Source organism: Euprymna scolopes, chromosome 7 (assembly GCF_053919585.1).
Source record: "Euprymna scolopes isolate OS-2025 chromosome 7, ASM5391958v1, whole genome shotgun sequence".
NCBI classification, from domain to species: Eukaryota; Metazoa; Mollusca; class Cephalopoda; order Sepiida; family Sepiolidae; genus Euprymna; species Euprymna scolopes.
This window is the reverse complement of record NC_136488.1, coordinates 73,108,608-73,132,721: the sequence shown is the minus strand read 5'-3', so window position 1 is coordinate 73,132,721 and position 24,114 is coordinate 73,108,608. Positions and strand designations below refer to the sequence as shown.

Below are 24,114 nucleotides of genomic sequence, written 5' to 3'. Positions count from 1 at the left end.
AGGAAGCTCAAATCAAACAAACACAGAGACCAACTCAACACCGACGACAGAAATTTACAAACGCAACTGCCTGTGCACGCATACGCAGAAACAGTTTGTTTCCGGAGTGATAATCACCATTGCAATGGGAGCAGTTTGGGTGGGTTTCACCCACTTTGGTAAAAACACGTACACGGACTCTTTCAGCGCACCACTCGTTGTGGTCTACTTCTACACGTCGTGGATGGTAGTGTTCTACCCGGTATACATAACCATCGCGTATATAGTAGCCAGGGGATCCGTAGAACTGAAACAGTTATGTAGGTGAGTAGAGAAAAAATCAATGGCGTCTTGTCCCTTTTTTGTTGCGAACGTGGGATTTCTGATGGCACAACATTTCACGTTGATTTCAGTAAATCATTATACCATTTTTTCTGTATACTAAATTATATAATCCGATATATTCAATAAAACTGAAGAGAAGAATCGAATATGTTTACTCACGTGCTTACAATAAAAAAAAAATTAGATAAATGAATTATGATTATATCTAAGTGAAACAATAATACAATTATTACTAGGAAAATATTTTAACAATAAGAGGTTAAAGTAGTTTGCTTGAACCAATGTTTACATAAAATAAATATAGGTTTACAGAAGGCAGAACAATGCAGAGATGTAACGGATAGACTCACACTAAAGCAACTTAAGGTCTTATGGTGGAACCAGCCATGCAGTTTCACGTTAGTGAATCAATACATGAGTGTGTATGTATAATCAGGATTAAAAGCAAGACCTTCCAAAGGGTGAACGAACCCTTTTTCGGGGTCAACGGCCAACTAGCACCGTTTATATTTGTGTGTGTATGTATATATGTGTGTGTGTGTGTGTGTGTGTGTGTGTGTGTGTGTGTGTGTGTGTGTTGGGGTTGAGAGGACTCCCGTAAGTCGTGGTGAAAGCAACCTTTCTAGGAGAAGCAAATATCTGATTTAAAAAAACATAAAGCGGGAGACCAGTACCCGCATTAAGTTGGTCTGCAGTTTAACTTGTGCTGGCTATCTTGCTTTTGCTTGTTGCTGGATCTCAGCATATTGAAACGAGAGAGAGAAACTTAGCTGTCGTACAAAGCTAAAACTCTGTAACATCATCTTTGTATAGATACTCTCTCAGGCATTTGGGCTCATGGACATTGTGCCTGGGGGAGTGGCACTCGTCTGACAAGACGTTGCAATCATATATATATATATATGTGTGTGTGTGTGTGTGTGTGTGTGTGTGTGTGTGTGTGTGTGTAATATGTCCTTATGTTCTTACCTACGTCATGTGCTCAGGTGGCATATTTGTGATGTTATATATTTCGGAAAGTCAGGCGTGTGTTTGACTTTCAATCGCGCATAGTGGATCTTACTGTAGATTGAGCTATTCCAAAGAATTTGGAAACGATTTTATTTGTTCCAAATGCGTTAGCACTTAATATTAGTTATAGTTTGTTTTATTAATATAAAGACTTCATTTATCTATGTATTCGAACAATATTTTTTTTTAAAAAAAACCTGCGAGCCTACACTGCTGTCTTTCTACAACAATGTGTTTCTTAAGTGTGATCACTTACATTTGAGACTTATATAGTGAATTATAGAACGTCTGACTTACATTTTACAATAATTCTGCTCATACAGGGTGGAACGATAAAAGTGTCGCCCTAAAGAAAACCACAATACAGCTTTGTTTTAAAACTTTTATTGAGAAAATCAATTCAGGTAACTTGATTATGTAGTAGAACTGATATCTATTCAATGTAGTCGCCTTCAGCCTAAATCACCGCCTCGATACGGGTCCAGAATTGGGAACATGCCTTTTCCACAATCGCCGGTGGGAACGCGGCGAATACTCGGCAGATGACGGCGATCAGGCTGACTTTGGTGTCGTGGGAGGTCCTGTTGGTGATGTTCTCGACGTACGACCAAACGAAGTGTGGTGTAAATGAAGAAAAAAAGAAACAAGAACGACCGACCGCGTTTTTGTGTGGCTTACCTCGTGTTCATAATGAAGAAGAAAGAAACAAAAATGGCTGCCCTGTTTCTTTATATGCCTACAGGGTGACCACGAGGTATGCAAATGAGATGCTCCTGATTGGAAATAAAAGAGGAGTGATTTGGGGAAGGAAGGCATTCTGAAGTTAGATTGCGAGCAGAGAAGTTGTATTTGTAGAAGAGAAAAGTCGGAGAAGGGGAGAGAAAAGCTAAAGTTGCAGAAGTTCGTTTTGGAGTGGAGAGAAGACGCGTCAAGTGGTAACCGGAAGGTGAAAGTTCGGACAGCAGTGTCACGCAAGCGACACGAAGTAGTTAATTGGGTTCAAATCGGGGAAAGAGGGGCACAGTGAGAGAAGGGTACAAAGTCCTAGCACTCCTTCTGAAGCAAGCCTATGTCTTTTTAGACTTGTGGGGCGGTGCCGAGTCATGCTGCCACAGCAAGCGTCTGCCAGCAGCCACATGATTCCACCAGAAGATCACGACACCCTTCAACACATCCAAGTACACTTTGGCGTTGACTTTCAAGCCAACTTCGAAGATTGAGGTGGGCATGATGTGGTCATCATTATAAATCACACCAAAGATAATAACTAGCCGGAAACATCGTTGAGCTGTGCCCTGAAGCGTTGAACTGTCCGGATTTGCATTCTGAGAGTGCTGACAATGGTCCTGTTGTCATGAATTAGATCAGTAGAGTGCATGAGTTTTACAGCTGCGCATCACCGATCCCGCTCGTTGAACATTGTGTCACTTTCAGATATAAGAGAAGACTCCCATTGCTCTTGGAATTTGTATACAACTGGCCAACTAGTAGATTTTCTGCAATAACAGAAAAAAGAAACCGGTCTTCATCAAACGGAAATGGAATCATGTCAACTTTTCTATGGCGACAGTTTTATCGTGCCATCCTGTAAGTTTTTTGTTTAGTTGTAAGCACAGATGGATAATTAGGGAAATTGTTGGCAGTTGGTGTAACTAAACGAGTATTTATTACAAAAGTTTTACAGGAGTTTTAAAACTGCGAAGAGAAAATCAGAAAAATCTTGGTCATTTCCTTTGAAGTGTTGCCATAGATAATCATAACGTCTGTATAAATGTCACCAAATAGTCGTAGAACATGATTTAAGAGATTATTTTATATTTATTGAATCCCGGCTCTGACCTTTGGTTGAAAAATATGGAGCTTGTCTAAGCTGATGTCATTCGGGGAATTGATAAAAGATGTTTTTGATTTTGCAACGATAATTTTCTCAGCAGAAAAACTGTCAATTCATTTCATTTGAACATGTTGACAACGTCGAGGAAGCTGCTGATTTCTTGTTACCTAATCATATTGTGGTGGTCATATGACACTCGAAATTCTATATGTGCGTTTTCTGGTGGTGACTGTTTGTGTGCATGTGTAACGTTAAGATGATTTTAGTTTAGCAAGCGGTTAATGAACATATTTATGAAAGTTACCAAGTATATCTGAAATTGTCCTTTACTACAAGAAATGTCAGGCTGGATATAGTATGGTATGAATATGTATGGTCAAAATGATTCTAGTTTAGCAAGCGGTTAACCTATGTGCACAGTATGTTTTGTTGAAGTTGGAGACACCGTTATATTCTTTTTACGGGAAAGTGTTAAAATTTCCATTTCTCCAGAATTTGGTTTAAAATTTGTCAAAATATTCCTCAAGTGAAGACGTTGAAATAATTACCCAACGAAATCTCCCTTTCATATCAGTATGATTTTAATATAAACCATGACATTAATCACATCTTTTGTATTGGTGAAGAAAAGCAAATAAATGTTCTTAAAAAGTGCAATATTTTTCATGTTAGACGAGGGCACATTTTTGCCCTCATCTTGCTGGGAATCAGCAATACTCGTTTCATGTAAATAATGATTAATCTTCTTTTTTTTTTTTACTCCATCTCACCCCAACAGGTGTATTGTCACTTGACGTGAGGGGTGCTAATTTAGAACATGTCTACAGGGGACTATGTGAGGAGTTTGGGCAGCCATTACATTTAAACTTCTGGAGGTTAATACAGTCAGAGAAACAAGAAACAGGGATGGAATTCCAAAGTCTAGCAGTCCCTGGGAGAAACTATTAGTGTAAAAGGCTTTCCGGTATCTACCTCAGTGAAGGGATGGGGTTTTGTTGCTTCTCTGATTAGTCGGGAGTCGGGAGTATGTACATCAAGTGCTATGAGTTAAAGTACTTGCAGAACAGATACAGGAATGCAACTTCGCTTGGAGCTTGATTGCTAATGTAACTTTTGCTTTGACTATCCTTTAAGTAATCATTAATTAAATTTGAGATATTTGAAAAAAATTCTATTATCGAGACATTTTAGCTCCTGGTTGGAATTCAGCGTAGCTGTAACGTTTTTCAATCCTAATAGTACATCACTCTTAATCGCCAGGTGTCGTCCACTTCTTCAACATAATCAGCTGGTAGTATTTCTGTAGTTGCAGTTGTGGTGATGTGACGGCTCAATATTGCATCCACTTCAATTTCCCTCGACACGAAAACCAACATAGTTTACGCCATTATTGATATGGCCTTTTTCCAGGGGTTTCTCTCTGGCTCTGTATAGTTCGGGGGCGGGGCAGAGGTCACCCTCCCAGGCATGGCTTCTCTTTTGAAAAAAGTTAATTTATTGCTAATCGCTCAGAGTGCTTCTAGCGGAGAATGCCGATAGTGGTTTCCCAGGCATTGTTTTGCAGGCAAGGGTCTTCTGCTTCTAGGGCAATGGTTCTTCAAGCCCTATATTTCGAATCTTGTGTCGCATCATCCCGCCGTGGAAGGTAGAGATACGTCCTCAATCGCTACGTTGGAGATACTTCAAGTTTTATGCTTACATAATCATATAACTTCAAGCAAAAAAAAAACACACACACACACTTACCAACATTTTTGAAAAAAAAGAAAGATCGAGAGAATAACGAACAAAGAGACTGTCAAAAAACAGAACTTCATTCCAATTAATATCAGGAACCAATAATTGAATAACTTAACTATGTTTCGGAAATTTTAAATGAGGATTGATAACTTGATTCATTTGGATTATTCCGACTACAGTTCTCATCTTGTGCGTTATTCGCACAACATGTCAAACGATATGATCTTGACTTTCTTCAGATGACTTTGTTGAACATAAGAACTCAGAAATCTATACGGAATTTCGAATTCGATAACACGCGTCTCAAGAAGGCTGATGTAACCATCGGCCGAAACGTAATGAGAATAAGATCCATAACAAGAACAATGATTCGAATAATCTAAGTAGCACTAATTTAACTCATTTTTAACCGTTACTAATTGAGATTTCAATATGTCTGCCTGAACTATTACTTTTATGAACTGTGCGATCTTGTAATAATTAATACAGTTTAATTTAACATTTCAGACTTATGCATTATATTACAATGTCAGTTCAAGGGTGTTAGTGTAGTATTTGTCCTGTTATCACAGGACTATCCTCCCAGGCATCACCTCGTCCATTCGGGGGAATTATTATAGAATATGTTATATTTTCATGAGACCATTCCCTCGAGCATCATCTACTCTGAGAGGGTAGTGCAATATATTTTGGTTTTTCATGATAACATATTCCCAGTCATTACCTACCCCTTTATCTATGCGGCCTTACACCAGTCATCAGGTGAGTCTGTTTTTATCCGTGTTCAGCTCAACGGAAATTTGCATCTGAGAAGGGATGGGGTAGAGACGCTTGCTTGAAACGCGCGTTATTAACTCGTTTGTCTGCGTGTCAGTGTATTTCGACAATTGTGTTGTGCTAATCATTGCGATTATATCCACGTTGACTTGGTTCACTGATTAGTGTTTAATTGATATTATTGATACCTTTTTAACGAGATTGGGCTTTACAAAGTTTGACTTTGAATATCAGTAACCTTGCTCTATAAATCATTTGCGCTCCCCACCCCTTTATCTACCTCTCTCTATTCCCCCTTTATTCTTCTCCTTCTCCCGCCTTCTCTCTCCCTCTCTCTCTCTTTATATCTCTCATTATCTATCTATCTCTGATATGTACAAGTAAATAGGGCAAATAGAACCGAGCTTGACGCTCATACTATCGAAAATGAGAGAGAGAGAGAGAGAGAGAGAGAGAGAGAGAGAGAGAGAGAGGTGATGGAGAAGAGAGACAGACAGATGGACAGACGGAGACAAAGACAGAGAAGCGAGACGACTGAACTGGATTAGTATCCTTTAATTAATAATTATTCGAGCAGCTTTCATTATATATATATATATATATATATATATATATATATATATATATATATATATATATATATATATATATATACATATATATATATATATATAAAGAGAGAACGAGGGAGAAATTTTCTATAATATTTAATGAAATCTTTTTAAAGGAAGGAATGCTGCTCATATATATATATATATATATATATATATATATATATATATATATATATATATGTGTGTGTGTGTGTGTGTGTGTGTGTGTGTGTGTGTGTGTGTCTCTGTGTGTGTTTGGAAATGAAAAAAATTTGCTTTTTGTGGCGAACACAGACGAATGACACAAGTTAGGATAGCATATCTGAATAACATAAATAGGTTAACAAAATGAAGCTGGAGCTAAAATCTGGATCTGATATCCGAAAAGTCTTCTTTTCTTACTTTTTTAGCGGGGGGTTAGGTATTTGATTAACACTGCTGGGGAGCCATGAGATAAAATGCTATTCACTTTTTAAATCCCCGCAACAGTTTTTCATGATAAACAACTGATGATCCTTAAAATAATATTAGGACTTTTTGGAAGCAAACTAATAAAGATGATTGCAAAAGATTAATTGACTTACAACCGAAATAGTTTTCCAACGAAAGACTTGAGATTAAAAGTTGCTTTTTAATATAGGTTTAAAGGTTGAAAAGCATCTACACACGCGCGCAAACACACACATACATTATATATATATATATATATATATATATATATATACATATATATAACTACTTCATTTACTCACATAAAATTAATATACAAAAGTATAAATTTATGCGTAAACTTTAAGTATTTACTTCAAAAGTGCTCAATACATAGGTAGAGCTAGTTAGTAAGTTATAAAATATATATGGCGATTAAGCTACACTGAATATTCCGCGTTTCATCCACTCTAGGTCTCTTCAGGCTTATGCGCGAATTTTGTAGTTGTCTGTCGTTTTAATATACGCACTTTCTATTGAGATTTTAGTTAGCCAATCAGCTTTCTAGCATCCACCGCGCCCTTCCTATCATCCAATGAACATGTACTTACCGGAAAAAGGCCTATTTGACCTCTAGTTGATCTGTTCCTTTGTGTGTGCTCTATTTAGACTGGATATCTTGTTTCTTGACCTGTATATACTGGTAAAGCGTAGTTTACCAGGCCACAATATTTGCGAAAGAAAACCAGAATAACAAGAAATATTATGTAGTTATGACATTCTTAGATTTCAAAACTCGATATTATGTACATTCAACAATAAAAAACGCCGTATGAAAACAACGCTAGCAAATAAATACTGGGAACTCAAGGAAAGCGGACATTCGCCGGTAGTCGAATGGAAAATAATAAGACAAGCTGCCATATGTAAAGACCTAGACGACCCATGTAGATTATGGCTTCATTAAAAATTTGCTATCCTGTACTTTAAAGAACCTCGACATCTATTAAACTGTAGAAGAGAAATAGCAAACAATTGTGTTCACATGATAAAATTTACTCTAGGATAGTGATACAAAATAATTTTAAAACTAACAAAAACAATAGAAAATAAGCAAATAAATAAACTAAATAAACATGAATATACATAAACTATCACACATATATGTATGTATGTATATATATATACATATATATATGTATATATATATATATATATATATATATATATATATATATATATATATATATATATATATATATATATATATGTATGTATGTATATAAACTAACATAAAAAAAACTCTAACCTAGATTTAAAACAGGTCAAGAAACTAGATATCCAGGCTAAATAGAGCACACACAAAGGAACAGGTCAACCAGAGGTCAAATAGGCCTTTGTCCGGTAAGTGCATGTTCATTGGCTGATAAGAAGGGCGTGGTGGATACTAGAAAGCTGATTGGCTAACTAAAATCCTGCCTACCGGATCGTAGTTAGGCCTGTTCTTACCGGCTGCTTATCTGGAACATTAGCTATTGCCCAACCTTTATTCAATATTCTGCTATTCCTTTGATTAGGTCGTGGTACTATAAGTATTCTAGGATATTCCTATATTCTTCTTTCGCCTGGAAACATTTGAACATTTGTTCAATATTTGTAGCAATGGCGACGATTTTTTTTTTCGGAAACGGGTAAAGACTGAATGTTGTTATGGCCGGGTGCGCTTATCACCGCGTCGTTCAGGAACACTCTGTTGTGATGTCACTGGATATAAGGACTACCCGGACATTTTCCGTTTTTTATGTATTAGTTTTGGGGGTGTTTTTTGTTTTGTTTTGTTTTGTATTTTTTAAGGCGATTTTAGGGAAAATTTTTAAATATCAGGATGCTTCTTTTGTGGACGAAAAAGCTGATTCGACGCAACCGTTCTCGCGTAGCCCTTCCATGAATGAAAGGGCGTATCCGTAAGTCTGGTCTACTATCGGAACATGTCTCAGCGAATAATGTCGTCTTTATTAGTATCCACTTACTGTATGGGAAATGATACCGGGGAAAACTGAAAGGCAATGGAATGCTCCAACCACAGCCTCCGTTCTTTTCAACGTACAGGAACATATTTTCGTGGAAATCGCTCCAGACAAGGCATGAAGCCACTTGATGTAAGGAGGTAAAATAAAATACATTACTTCAAGGTAAAAACTAGTCAACAATAAGAACCTGAAAGATAGATTTTTCTTCCTTTATCAAAAATATTGCTCATGAAATGCGAAAACTAAATGACAAGATAGAGGAAGCGACAGTTGTGCAACCTTTTTTTTAAATACACTTATTCAGTTTTAAACAAATTTATTCAGTTTTTGATTTCAGTATTTTCTAATCTCATGTTAAACCGTTATCATCTCGAACCTGAGTGCACTGCGAAATCACTCCAGTTTTGAAATATTTCGGTAAAACTTAAAATTAGAATTAGACTCAGCGTTACCCGGTCGTAAGATGCGCTTAAATATGACATTTTGATGAACGCATATTTCGAATTCGCTATTTTAGAGTATATTCTCTATTGATGTTTATATTGTACCTAATATAAAATAGTGCCCCCGGTGTGACCCGGTCGTAAAATACGCTTAAATATATTTTAATCCGTTCAGATTTTATTATTATTACTATTATAGAATCAATACTCCGTTTATAATTATATTGAACCCAATATATAGTAGTGGTTTCAAAAGTTTAAAAATATGAATTGGGTGGCATTAGCTAGAATCGAAACCAAAACACATAGCCTTCCAGCCTTAGTTGTTAAGTTTAAAAATTTTGCTAGAAATGACGCCATGACGTTTAAATTTGAGACGGTGACAACCAAATTCAGATTTTCGGTGTAATAATAAATAGTTATGTTTATTGGGGTTTCTGGCGGGGGGTTACAAAGAAGTCACCTTATTATGCCCCACAGGCAAATCGAGGATAAAGGTTAATGCGGGTTCGGGGACAATATCGTCGTAATCGTTAGTAGTGGAAATTTGGTAAATTGTATCAAGAACTTGACTCCTTATCTTGTTTGTTTTTATGTTTCTGAGTTGCAATATAACTATGATGAAATAAAGTGGAGCAAAATTATTCTCTGTGTTTTCATCTCTGACATATGTTGACCTCCGAATGCCAATTCCAGTTTCTATTCTTTTTTTTTCTTTTACACTGTTTTTTTTTTTTTTTGCTTTATCATAAAGTTGATAATTTTTACATTTCCAAACATGTCTGAGGATTGTGCGCCGTGTGATTTTTTATTTCTTTATTTTTATTCATTTCTTTTTATTTCTTTATTTTTATTTTTTTTTTATTTCTTTATTTTTATTCATTTATTTTTATTTTTTATTTTTTTCTTTATTTTTATCTATTTATTTTTATTTTATTTTTATTTTTATTCATTTATTTTTATTTCTTTATTTTTATTAATTTATTTTTATTTCTTTATTTTTATTCATTTATTTTTATTGATTAATTTTTATTTCTTTATTTTTATTCATTTATTTTTATATTATTTTTATTCATTTATTTTTAGTTATTTATTTTTATTCATTTATTTTTATTTTATTTCTATTCGTTTATTTTTATTTCTTTCTTTTTATTCATTTATTTTTATTCATTTATTTTTATTCGCTTATTTTATTCATTTATTTTTATTTCTTTATTTTTATTCATTTATTTTTATTCATTTATTTTTATTCATTTATTTTTATTCGCTTATTTTATTCATTTATTTTTATTCATTTATTTGTATTCATTTACTTTTATTTCTTTATTTTTATTCATTTATTTTAATTCATTTATTTTTATTCATTTATTTTAGTCATTTATTTTTATTTTTTAATTTTTATTCATTTATTTTTATTCATTTATTTTTATTCATTTATTTTATTCATTTATTTTTATCTCTTAATTTTTAGTTATTAATTTTTATTGATTTATTTTTATTTCTTTATTTTTATTTCTTTATTTTTATTGATTTATTTTTATTGATTTATTTTTAATCATTTATTTTTATTTCTTTATTTTTATTTCTTTATTTTTATTCGTTTATTTTTATTTCTTTATTTTTATTTCTTTATTTTTATTGATTTATTTTTATTCATTTATTTTTATTTCTTTATTTTTAGTTATTTATTTTTATTCATTTATTTTTATTTCTTTATTTTTATTGATTTATTTTTATTCGTTTATTTTTATTTCTTTATTTTTATTGATTTCTTTTTATTGATTTCTTTTTATTCATTTATTTTTATTTCTTTATTTTTATTCATTTATTTTTATTCGTTTATTTTTATTTCTTTATTTTTATTCATTTATTTTTATTTCTTTATATTTATTCATTTATTTTTATTCATTTATTTTTATTTCTTTATTTTTAGTTATTTATTTTTATTCATTTATTTTTATTTCTTTATTTTTATTTCTTTATTTCTATTCGTTTATTTTTATTTCTTTATTTTTATTGATTTCTTTTTATTTCTTTATTTTTATTCATTTATTTTTGTTTCTTAATTTTTATTCATTTATTTTTATTTCTTAATTTTTATTTATTTATTTTTATTCATTTATTTTTATTTCTTTATTTTTATTCATTTATTTTTATTCATTTATTTTTATTTCTTTATTTTTATTGATTTATTTTTATTCATTTATTTTTATTTCTTTATTTTTATTCATTTATTTTTATTGATTTATTTTTATTCATTTATTTTTATTTCTTTATTTTTATTAATTTATTTTTATTCATTTATTTTTATTGATTTATTTTTATTGATTTATTTTTATTCGTTTATTTTTATTTCTTTATTTTTATTGATTTATTTTTATTCATTTATTTCTATTCATTTATTTTTATTTCTTTATTTTTATTCATTTATTTTTATTCATTAATTTTTATTTCTTAATTTTTATTGATTTATTTTTACTCGTTTATTTTTATTTCTTTATTTTTATTGATTAATTTTTATTCATTTATTTTTATTTCTTTATTTTTATTGATTTATTTTTATTCGTTTATTTGTATTCATTTATTTTTATTGATTTTTTTTATTCGTTTATTTTTATTTCTTTATTTTTATTTCTTTATTGGTATTAATTTATTTTTATATCTTTATTTTTATTCATTTATTTTTATTCGTTTATTTTTATTTCTTTATTTTTATTGATTTATTTTTATTTATTTATTTTTATTTATTTATTTTTATTTCTTAATTTTTAGTTATTAATTTTTATTCATTTATTTTTATTTCTTTATTTTTATTGATTTATTTTTATTCGTTTATTTTTATTTCTTTATTTTTATTCATTTATTTTTATATTATTTTTATTCATTTATTTTTAGTTATTTATTTTTATTCATTTATTTTTATTCATTTATTTTTATTTCTTTATTTTTATTGATTTATTTTTATTCGTTTATTTTTATTCATTTATTTTATTGATTTATTTTTATTTCTTTATTTTTATTAATTTATATTTTTTCATTTATTTTTATTTCTTTATTTTTATTGATTTATTTTTATTCGTTTATTTTTATTCATTTATTTTTATTTCTTTATTTTTATTGATTTATTTTTATTCGTTTATTTTTATTTCTTTATTTTTATTGATTTATTTTATTCGTTTATTTTTATTCATTTATTTTTATTTCTTTATTTTTATTGATTTATTTTTATTTCTTTATTTTTATTTCTTAATTTTTATTCATTTATTTTTATTTCTTAATTTTTATTCATTTATTTTTTTTTCTTTATTTTTATTGATTTATTTTTATTCATGTATTTTTATTCATTTATTTTTATTTCTTAATTTTTATTCATTTATTTTTATTTCTTTATTTTTATTCATTTATTTTTATTCATTTATATTTATTTCTTTATTTTTATTTCTTTATTTTTATTCGTTTATTTTTATTTCTTTATTTTTATTGATTTATTTTTATTGATTTATTTTTATTTCTTTATTTTTATTGATTTATTTTTATTCGTTTATTTTTATTTCTTTATTTTTATTGATCTATTTTTATTTATTTATTTTTATTTCTTTATTTTTATTGATTTATTTTTATTGATTTATTTTTATTCATTTATTTTTATTGATTTATTTTTATTCATTTATTTTTATTCATTTATTTGTATTGATTTATTTTTATTTATTTATTTTTATTGATTTATTTTTATTCATTTATTTTTATTCATTTATTTTTATTTCTTTATTTTTATTGATTTATTTTTATTCGTTTATTTTTATTCATTTATTTTAATTGATTTATTTTTATTCATTTATTTTTATTTCTTTATTTTTATTGATTTATGTTTATTCGTTTATTTTTATTGATTTATTTTTATTCATTTATTTTTATTGATTTATTTTTATTCGTTTATTTTTATTTCTTTATGTTTATTGATTTATTTTTATTCGTTTATTTTTATTGATTCATTTTTATTCGTTTATTTTTATTTCTTTATTTTTATTGATTTATTTTTATTGATTTATTTTTATTCATTTATTTTTATTCATTTATTTTTATTTCTTTATTTTTATTGATTTATTTTTATTCATTTATTTTTATTCATTTATTTATATTTATTTATTTTTATTGATTTATTTTTATTCATTTATTTTTATTGATTTATATTTATTCGTTTATTTTTATTTCTTTATTTTTATTGATTTATTTTGATTGATTTATTTTTATTCATTTATTTCTATTCATTTATTTTTATTGATTTATTTTTATTCATTTATTTTAATTTCTTTATTTTTCTTGATTTATTTTTATTGATTTATTTTTATTGATTTATTTTTATTTCTTTATTTTTATTCGTTTATTTTTATTTCTTTATTTTTATTGATTTATTTTTATTCATTTATTTTTATTCATTTATTTTTATTTCTTTATTTTTATTCATTTATTTTTATTCATTTATTTTTATTTCTTTATTTTTATTGATTTATTTTTATTCGTTTATTTTTATTCATTTATTTTTATTGATTTATTTTTATTCATTTATTTTTATTTCTTTATTTTTATTTCTTTATTTTTATTGATTTATTTTTATTGATTTATTTTTATTGATTTATTTTTATTGATTTATTTTTATTCATTTATTTTTATTCATTTATTTTTATTTCTTTATTTTTATTGATTTATTTTTATTCGTTTATTTTTATTCATTTATTTTTATTGATTTATTTTTATTCATTTATTTTTATTTCTTTATTTTTATTGATTTATTTTTATTCGTTTATTTTTATTGATTTATTTTTGTTCATTTATTTTTATTGATTTATTTTTATTCGTTTATTTTTATTTCTTTATGTTTATTGATTTATTTTTATTCGTTTATTTTTATTGATTTATTTTTATTCGTTTATTTTTATTTCTTTATTTTTATTGATTTATTTTTATTCATTTATGTATATTTCTTTATTTTTATTTATTTATTTTTATTCATTTATTTTTATTGATTTATTTTTGTTCGTTTATTTTTATTTTTTTATTTTTATTGATTTATTTTTATTCATGTATTTTTATTCATTTATTTTTATTTCTTAATTTTTATTGATTTATTTTTATTCATTTATTTTTATTTCTTTATTTTAATTGATTTATTTTTATTTATTTATTTTTATTCATTTATTTTTATTTCTTAATTTTTATTCATTTATTTCTATTTATTTATTTTTATTTCTTTATTTTTATTGATTTATTTTTATTCGTTTATGTTTATTGATTTATTTTTATTCATTTATTTTTATTGATTTATTTTATTCATTTATTTTTATTTCTTAATTTTTAGTTATTTATTTTTATTCATTTATTTTTATTGCTTTATTTTTATTTCTTTATTTTTATTCATTTATTTTTAGGGAAAGTATAATGATATACAAAGAAGAAGAATTTAAGCCTTTACGATTCTCCGTGAGGACAATTATCTTCTGCTTCGTATGGACAATCGGGAACTACAGCTACATCCGGGCACTCCGCCTCTTAGGCGCAATGGATGTTATCGCTCTATACGCCACCAATCAAAGCTTTGTTTATATGCTGTCGTGGATTGTGCTGTTCGAAAAATTTATTGCAATCCGAGTAAGTACTTTAATCAATTCAATGCTTTGTCTGCAGTTAAGCTAAGACAAGTATGTTCCGTTTTTTTTTTGTTTTTTTTTGTTGTTTTTTTATTGTTTTTTTTTTAACATATGGAACAAAACTTGTGGATTATCTCATGTTATATAATATTTGGACTTCAATAGATTCTTCTTCAAAAGCAATTATTATATCGTAAGGTAATACATGCGTTTTATGTTTGTTTGTTTGTTTGTTTTTCATTTATTTTTTTTTTACATAAGATAAACTCATAATATTTCTCCAGTCTTCTCCGCGTGAATATTTAGTGTGTGTACGGTAATGATATCTTATTTATGTATTATCTATAGACAGTGTTTTTCTTATGTACTTAAATATAGACACGGCCAAAACGAAAGGAGGGAGTAAGTATTTTTGACGGAGTCTCTCTTTACAAAATCTACCAAAAATCAAATAATTATCCAATCAATACGACATTTTCACCGATTATTAAGTGAAGAATGAAGTTTATAATGGTGTACTTTTTTAATAATCGATATATATATATATATATATATATATATATATATATATATATATATATATATATATATATATATATATATATGTATATATATATATATTGTTTTGCCTACAAACCCCGCTTATTTATTTATGGGTAGAAATATGCCTAAAATAATCAGCCGAAACTGAGCAAAATATATTGTATTGTGAGGAGGGTGAGGATTAAACAAACAAACAAACAACTGCGCACGTATCAGACTAATTTAAATAATTAGTTCTAACAATAAAAAAATTAATAAGCTACAAAATAGAAATATACAAAATATAGCAGGCTGTAACTGTAGAAGAAAAAATAAATGTCCCCCACAAGGCTCATGTAAAATAAAAAATGTAGTCTATAGCTGCACAGTATCAAAACCCCCAAATCTAAATGAATTTAATAGCAACCATAACTCAACCACCCGATTAAATAATTACACCAACTTTAACCAATCTACCAATCAAATACAGACCAACCCACCATATAATAATCTAACACCTAATCTACCGGAAAATAATTACACTAAACAAGAGGCAATATACTTTGGTTCCACATCTGGCTTAATAAAACATAGAATTTCAACGCACAAATATTCTTTTAAAAATCATACCCTGTTAAACCAAACTACCCTATCCAAGCATATTTGGCGACTCAAAGATACCAATATTTCTTTCAATTTGAAATGGCAAATAATAGGATCTTACAAAGCATACAAGCCAGGAGATAAATTCTGTGCACTTTGTACAAAAGAGACCCTAAAAATTTTAAAATATGAAGATATAAAAAAATAGAACCACCCTCTTAAATTCAAAAGAAGAACTTAATTTCGCATGCAGTCATGAACGTTGGTTTAAATTTAATAAATATATACCACCTTAAATCATTAAAAATGTTACTTATTAATATTCAATATTAAAATCAAACTATAACTTGACATGCTTATTAATAATAATTTTTGATCATCAATATTATTGTTATTATTAATTGATCTGATATATCGACCATTATTATATATTATTAAAATATATTCTTAACCTTAACCTATGATATATTTTTTAATTTCAGTAAATAAATAAATTATCAAATATTAAATTCAATAATTTTAAAATAGATTATAATATATTATTTTCTTGATTTATTATTCCTTAATAATAAATTAAGTTAAATTCTAATTATCTCCCTTGCATTGTTTTAATTAAAGAAATAAGATTATCTCCCCCTTTCTTTTTTTTAATTTTAAATTTAGCGTTTTCGGTCAAACGTATTCTAACCGATATAAAATATTCCTTTAGCGTTCTTTTCAAAACTTAACATTTCATAAGTTGAAAAGCTACAATTAACATCCATATGAATGCTTTTTCGTTAATTATTCAAAAGACGAAGAATTAAAAGGTAAATAATTATATATATGTGTATGTATGTGTGTGTATATGTGTATGTGTGTATGTATATATATATGTGTATATATATGTATATATATATGTGTGTGTGTGTGTGTGTCTTGGTATTTAATTTTTAAGTTTTATTAGAAATATATTATCATAAAGTTATATTTAAACCAAATTCAGATTTATAATTTTATTCTATTTTATTTTTATCTTTAACCCATATTAATTTACTTATCAAATAAATACATACCTTTTATTTTATTTTTTTCCAGATACATCTGCCTTACTTTTAATGCTAGGTTTATTTATGGTGTCTTTTACATATATTAAAAACCCTTCCCAATACTTTTGCTGATGAGGAAACTTTGTTTTTTTTTTAAATACTATATGTAAAAATTATTGTCCGTGGCTTAATGTTTACCACAATAAAAACATTGTTTTCTGAAACGATCGTACAAATTATTGACTTTGTTGTTGTTCCTTCTTGTGAAACGGATTTTTTAATTTAATTCTAATTTGAATTTTAAATTATCAACCACATTACTGAATATTAAATTAGCTCTAGGATATCGAGCTTATTATATATCTAAATTACAACGGGCACTTTTTCTTTTCCTGTATTAAATTATAATTTTACTATTACATTAAAATACACTCTGCTCTTTAGACTATTGTTCTCATCTCCTTTATATATATATATATATATATATATATATATATATATATATATATATATATAATCATGTAGTGCGTCATCTTCTATGAAGTCATAACATATACATATGCATATATATGCTATGATGTCATCGTAAACAAACAAATAAACAAAGAGGAATACGGATATATATATATATATATATATATATAAGGGAATCACCACTTATCAAGGCCTGAAGTCTACTCGAGGATAACGGTTAATGAGTGTAAGGTGGTCACTGAGACAACAACGTTGTGATGATTATTAGTGGTTGGGAGCGGATAAACAAGAATTTGTTTACATTGGACTTGAAGACGACCATGTCGTAGTCAGCTGGGAAACAGGCCAGCGAGACAGAGTTCCACGGCCGGACAATTCTAGGAAAGAAGTTTTGTTCACGAAATTTGTCTTTAGATATAGGCATAGATAGACAGTAGGGTAAATTGTTGGTAGTGGTTGTAACTAGACGAGTCCTTTTTGTAAATGTTTGTCAGGAGAGGCTATAGATTGATGCTTAGACGAGCACTTTCTATGAAAACAATGATAGAGCAGAGACAGGCCCATAACGTCTATTCTGTGCGAAAGGGTTGGAAAAGAGAAGAAATATAGTCTTGGAATTTTTTCAACATTTAAAACTATATAAAAAATGACTTTTAAGTTTTTCGTTAGAAAACACTTTGCTTGTGAGTCAATTTCTCTTTTGCAATTACTGCGTTAGTTTGCTTCCAAGTATGTGTGCTGGTCTTAATATTATTGCGCGGATCAATAATCGTTTAAAATGAAAAACTGTTTCGGAGATTTAAAAACAGTGTTCTATATAATGATACTTCAGCAGTATTGATGCAGCATCACCTCTCTTTCTCTAAAAAAAAAAAAAAAAAAAAGTAAGGAAAAAAAACGTTCCGGATATCAGATCTCGATTTTGCTCCAGATTAATGTTTTATTATTCATGTTATTACAAATGTCAGATTAACCGGTGTTGTTCGTCTTTGCCAAAGAAAAACGAGTTTTTTTTTTATTTACAAAATTACTGCATTTTTATAGTTTGTATAAATCCGTTACATAACTTATCACCCTCTTATTATTATTTATTTCATACAATTTTTATTTTTATTTTGCTTAAAAATGTATAAAATTCATAAAAGTTTATATATTAAAGTATATTTCTTCCTTTTAACACACACACACACACACACACACACACACACATATATATATATATATATATATATATATATATATATATATTTATCTATCAATTCTGGCAATAGGAATGAAAAGTTTACCCAATAAAAGCAAGTGTAAATTTAAAATTAATATAAATATCAACATTTATATCGTTACTCCAACCAAATAAAAAAGCTCAATATCAACATAATAGGAAGTAGAGCTCGTCATGAGTAAAAGAAATTAAGACTGTAAATTAAAATTTATAGGAAATTTATTGCTACACAGAATACCCCAAAGACAATTTTCAAGGAATCCTTATTCCGCGGAGTTTCAAAGAATGCTATTCGTCTCTTCAGAGGGAAAAAAAGATATAAGTAAATTATTAGTATAGCCGTGCTAAGAATTTGCTGGTTATGGCATTAAATGAAACAGCACTGTATAATGGTTCGTCATAAAATTCGAAACAAAATTGTTCATATCGGTTAAAACATGTTAAAACTGAAAAAAAAAAAAATGAACATCGGAGGTCCAGAATGCATGAAGATTCACTCGATGGTAAATCTAGAAAGTGAAGGAAGTTAAAAAAAAAATAAGACATTAAAAAAAAAACAAATATTCAGAATGTCAATGTCATCCGAAACGCGCAAAAATTGGTAGAGTGAAAAACAATCCAATTAGAAAAGAAATTCAATGTAACTTAAAGGACTATAAAAATCCGCTTGCAGTTGCTGAGAATGTCCAAAAAGCGCAAGGTTAGATCTTAAATTTCAGTCACTTAAAGCTAAACAACTCATTTGCTTCCATCGTTGGTCAGGCGTCTAAAATCAACGATGGAAACAAATGTATTACACTATTACATTTATTATCTATATGTTATATATTTTATACTGAATTTCATATAGTTTTGAATTTGCTTTATCAATCTACTTTGATTAATTTGATATGTCTTAAAAGCATCAGGATGGTGAGCAATTGCCTTATTTAATTGTCTAAATATTTCATTTTTTTATCACATTCTTTAATCATTCTTATTACTAAAGCAGAGACTGGGAGAATAAAATCCATTAAGTAAGTAACGCAAGCTATTCTTAGAAACTCGGCATAATGTTCCCGTAAAGAATACACATTAGGCAAATATATTTTTATGTGACATGCGAACTATATAAAAAAAGAAAGAGATTTTTTTTATATCAAACATTTTGACAATAAATATACCATCCTCAAATTTTATATCCTAATCAAGAAATTTAGCTTGTGTTCGTTTGTGTTCGAAATTTAATACTAACTCTTTTGAATATATTACAAGTTTAATGTTTTCAAACTCCTTGTTATCATCAATATATTTATTTTTGCTGCTTTTTTTTTCCAGTTATGAACTTAACATGTATTATTGCTTGTGACAATATTGTATTTTCTCTGTAATGACGTATTCCAATATTGGGATTTATAGTCAGTTTTACTTACCGTTGGTTATTAAAAGAGAAAGAGAGTGAGAGAGAGAGAGAGAGAGAGAGAGGGAGGGAGAGAGTGAGAGGGAGAGATAATGAGAGAGAGACAAAGAGTGAACGAGAAGGAATGAAAGCGAAAAGTGATATACGTCGAAGAGCGAGGTATCAAAGGTGGGGATTATAAACAAATCATGGGAAAGATATGAGTCGCTTAGTGGATTAATAACATTTGATAAAAAATTTTATTGATTAAAAATCGAACGCAATGTCAAAAAGAAAATATATTTTAGCAGGAATTAAAATTTATCGGAAAAAACTGTTAGTCAAGCAAACATTGATTAATTCGACTTATGTTCAGTGTAACCCGCATATAAGAGACCCGAATATCGGGGCGGGGGGAACCTAATATAAGAGAGATTTTATCTGGTCCAAATTAAAACACAGGGTAAACCTGATATAAGAAACCCGGATATAAGAGTGCTGCGTGCAGAATAAGCCGTCTCTTATATCCGGCTTACACTGTATCATATACCATTATATTAAAGCTGAGGTTATCAACATTTGTTTCCTAAGGGTTTTTTTTTCGTATATATTTTGATGACACACAATACTTGATAAACTATTCTTACTTCTTGGATTGAGTTATTTCTTATTCTATTTAATTCTTCGAATTAAATGATAACTCTGATTAACTGACCAAGTCCCTCATCTTTTAGTTAGCTATCTTTTGTCATCTACCATCGTCAGTTAATTTAACCATTCTTTGATAGGTTTTAAATGCATTAAGAAAAAAAGTTAATCTATTTTCTAACTAATTTACATAGTGGGTCTGTACATACCCGAAAAACGTATGTAAACTAGATGGCCTAATGAGTCTCTATATTTCTGTATAATCAATAAAGATAATATAGAATCGATAGAAATGATAAATTTTAGTTTTGCAAAAAACTAATATTTTAACGGATATATAGCAGTTCGTGAAATTTTAAATGAAATCAAAGTAAAAGAAATAATCGTAGTGGCAATCGGTAGAGTAACGTGTTTACTGAGTCCTACGTAAAGTCAAAGATGTCAAACTTTCTTTCTCAACCCACTACATCTCCCTGCCTCTCTTTTTCATACATACATACTGTCTCCCTCACTTCTCTCTCTCTCTCTCTCTCTCTCTCTCTCTCTCTCTCTCTCTCTCTCTCTCTCTCTCAGTTTCCAGTCTGCTATCATTAAACCTTATATAAGGTTTAATGATAGCAGTCAGCGGTTTAACATCAGGTTGAGTTGAAGGCAGCGCACGAGATGGAGAAACAGGATGCATATTAGTCACGTGACTAAAACCTAGTGTTTATGTGTGCGTGTATGTGGGGTGGGGGGGTTGTATGCAGAGCATTCTGTTGCCCTCCTCCTCTAACAGATTTGACGTCTCATAAGAATAGGTTTTATTTTGTAAAAAATACATAGACACTTACAAATATACAACCTCATGAAAAGTATAATACGTTAAGTTATGAAAGAATATATGGCAATTAAGCTACGACAGAATTTCATTCTCGTAGAGACTTGTCAGATTAATACAGACTAATATATATGTATATATATATATATATATATATATATATATATATATATATATATACACACACACACACACACACACACATGTTAGAAAAGAATAGACACTAAGATAATTTTTTTCTTAAGACAATATGTGATTATTTATATTTACAGATAAGAATAGTGCTGAAATAACTTAGAGTATATCATTAAACTTGTATTCAGCAGCATGCCAGGAACCAAAGGATCATCAGACTTACCAGAATTCTTGCGAGGAAAAATCGTGTGTCAACATAAAGGTGGTGTTAGTCAACGCAAAATAGCAAAAAAATAGTTTAATACTCTTTTTCTACTGGTAATAGAGTGATCGTACAATTCACAAGCGAGGACAAAGAGTGCACAAACACTCATCCTGGTCACTCGGGCCCTTTGAATGAACCTTGCGTCTTGTGAAAAGAAATGTTGAGGCTCCTCCGTGCAAAGCCTCTGGCATTGCAACACAAGTTGGTGTTAATCACAGAACAGCGTTCAGGTATTTTCAAAAGTTGGGCTACTATGGTAGAGTTGTGAGAAGGAAGCCTCTTCTTGATCCTAACAATATCAAAGATTGGTCTCGTAAGATAGTGGAGAGACCTATGAACTTTTGGGCCAATGCCATTTTCTCTGATGAGTCACGATCTGCATTATTTCCCGACATTGGAAAGGTATGGCTATGAAGGCTTCCTCAGCAAAAGTCTGACTTAAAAAGACTGTAGCGAACGCCGAAACAAGGAGGTTTCTCGGTTATGGTATGGGATGCAATTTAGAATGATCGTCGATCAGACCTGGTAGAGTGCGAAGGAAACATCAATTCTGCTAAATATGTTTCAATATTACATGAAGGACTCCTACCAATATTCTCAAGTGGTAAAATGAACCAAGTTAACTCCCTATTTATGGAAGAGGGGGCTTCCTGACACTCTGCTAGGGCGACACAACATTGGTTGAGCAAAAATGGGATTAATAAACTTCCATGGCCAAGTCAACTCCCGGATATGAACCAATTGAAAACTTTTGGGGCATATTAGACCGTGACTTCGCCAAAAGAAAAGGAAGCCATCTTCTAAGTCTGAACTTTTAGGATTATTGCGTCAGGCAAGACGTTTTTCAGCATAATATTCGTCAACTGATCAGTGCCATGCTTAGAAGAGTCATAGCATTAAAAATGGCAAAAGTAATGGAAACCAAATATTAGTTATTACATTTGTAACCATTTATTTTTTACTCTTTTCTATAAATTATATGTTTATTGGAATAAACTGTTTCTATGGATGTCTATTCTTTTGTTATATATGTATATATATATATATATATATATATATATATATATATATATATATATATATATATATATATAATTTAGGAATTTAAAATTTGTGATTTGAAAAAGTTACATTTCAAATATAGAAATTTTATTGTATGCAAGACAAAGAATACATTATAGTAAAATAAATTTCCTTAATCCATGAGTTTTCGATGTTTATACATCTCCTCGGGGGAAAATATTAGCAAATATTATAAAAGTTTTGCACCTGATTTGCTAAAGGTAATAAACATAGAAAATTAAATTAAATGTTTTTAACGTTTTTAAAACATTTTAGCTACATAGAATAAGGGGAATTGGATATTGATGCAGCAAAAAAAAGGATATTGAACTTCAAATTGAAAGTATATGCTAAATCATGTAATGGAAGTTCTTGGTGTTCGGCAGGTAAAAAGATTCAACGCGTAATATAATAAATCCAAGGAAGCTGGTAACAATCCAATATATACATATTTCCACAGTTTTTCTTTAGTTTGAGTGGATCTAACCCTTATCCCTGAGTGGCTTCCGGGCCTTCATAAGTGGTGATCACCGTGTAAAAAAAAAAAGAAAAAAGAAAAAAATATCCGACAAATCTTTGATTATATCAATCCGGTAAAATTTTTTATTGTAGTTAATTATACTGAATAATTATATATATATATATATATATATATATATATATATATATATATATATATATATATATATATATATATATATATATATATATGAGCAAACAGCTAATGAAATATGTTAAAAAACACTTTGAAATGAGTTAAAAACATATTTAATCTGAAAAATATAAATTTATAGTTATGTCTCGGAAGTAGAGTGAAAAGCACATCTTATTTTTCTTTTATTAATATTATTTTTTCCTTGTACACACTTTTTTGTGAATTATTCCAAGGATTTCTGCCTTTGGATTATTATGGACCATCTTCTTCCAATTACGGGATTTCTTTGGATTTTACTTGTACAAATGGAAATTCTTTAAACTTTCTTGAAGTTTTACATTTGGATTTTACCGTCACTGGATTTTTTTATCTTCCACCAGACTATCCATTAATGTGTAATCACCTTTTTCTTTACCATATTCCCTCTGCTTAACTTATTTTGTTTTCAAGTAAGATCTTTGACTTATTTGTTGTTT

The 24,114-nt window shown here is 28.4% G+C and overlaps 1 protein-coding gene across 2 annotated transcripts in view; it reads left to right on the top strand.

The window, feature by feature from the left end:
• The window catches only part of LOC145279781 (solute carrier family 35 member F4-like), a 601,960-nt gene that overhangs the window by 544,447 nt on the left and 33,399 nt on the right, over positions 1 to 24,114 (top strand). For both annotated transcript variants that reach the window (XM_080131107.1, XM_080131106.1), the window contains 2 exons: positions 3 to 303; positions 14,608 to 14,827. In XM_080131107.1, the coding sequence (XP_079987233.1) occupies positions 3 to 303; positions 14,608 to 14,827 (521 nt within the window). The remainder of the gene's footprint in view (positions 1 to 2; positions 304 to 14,607; positions 14,828 to 24,114) is intronic.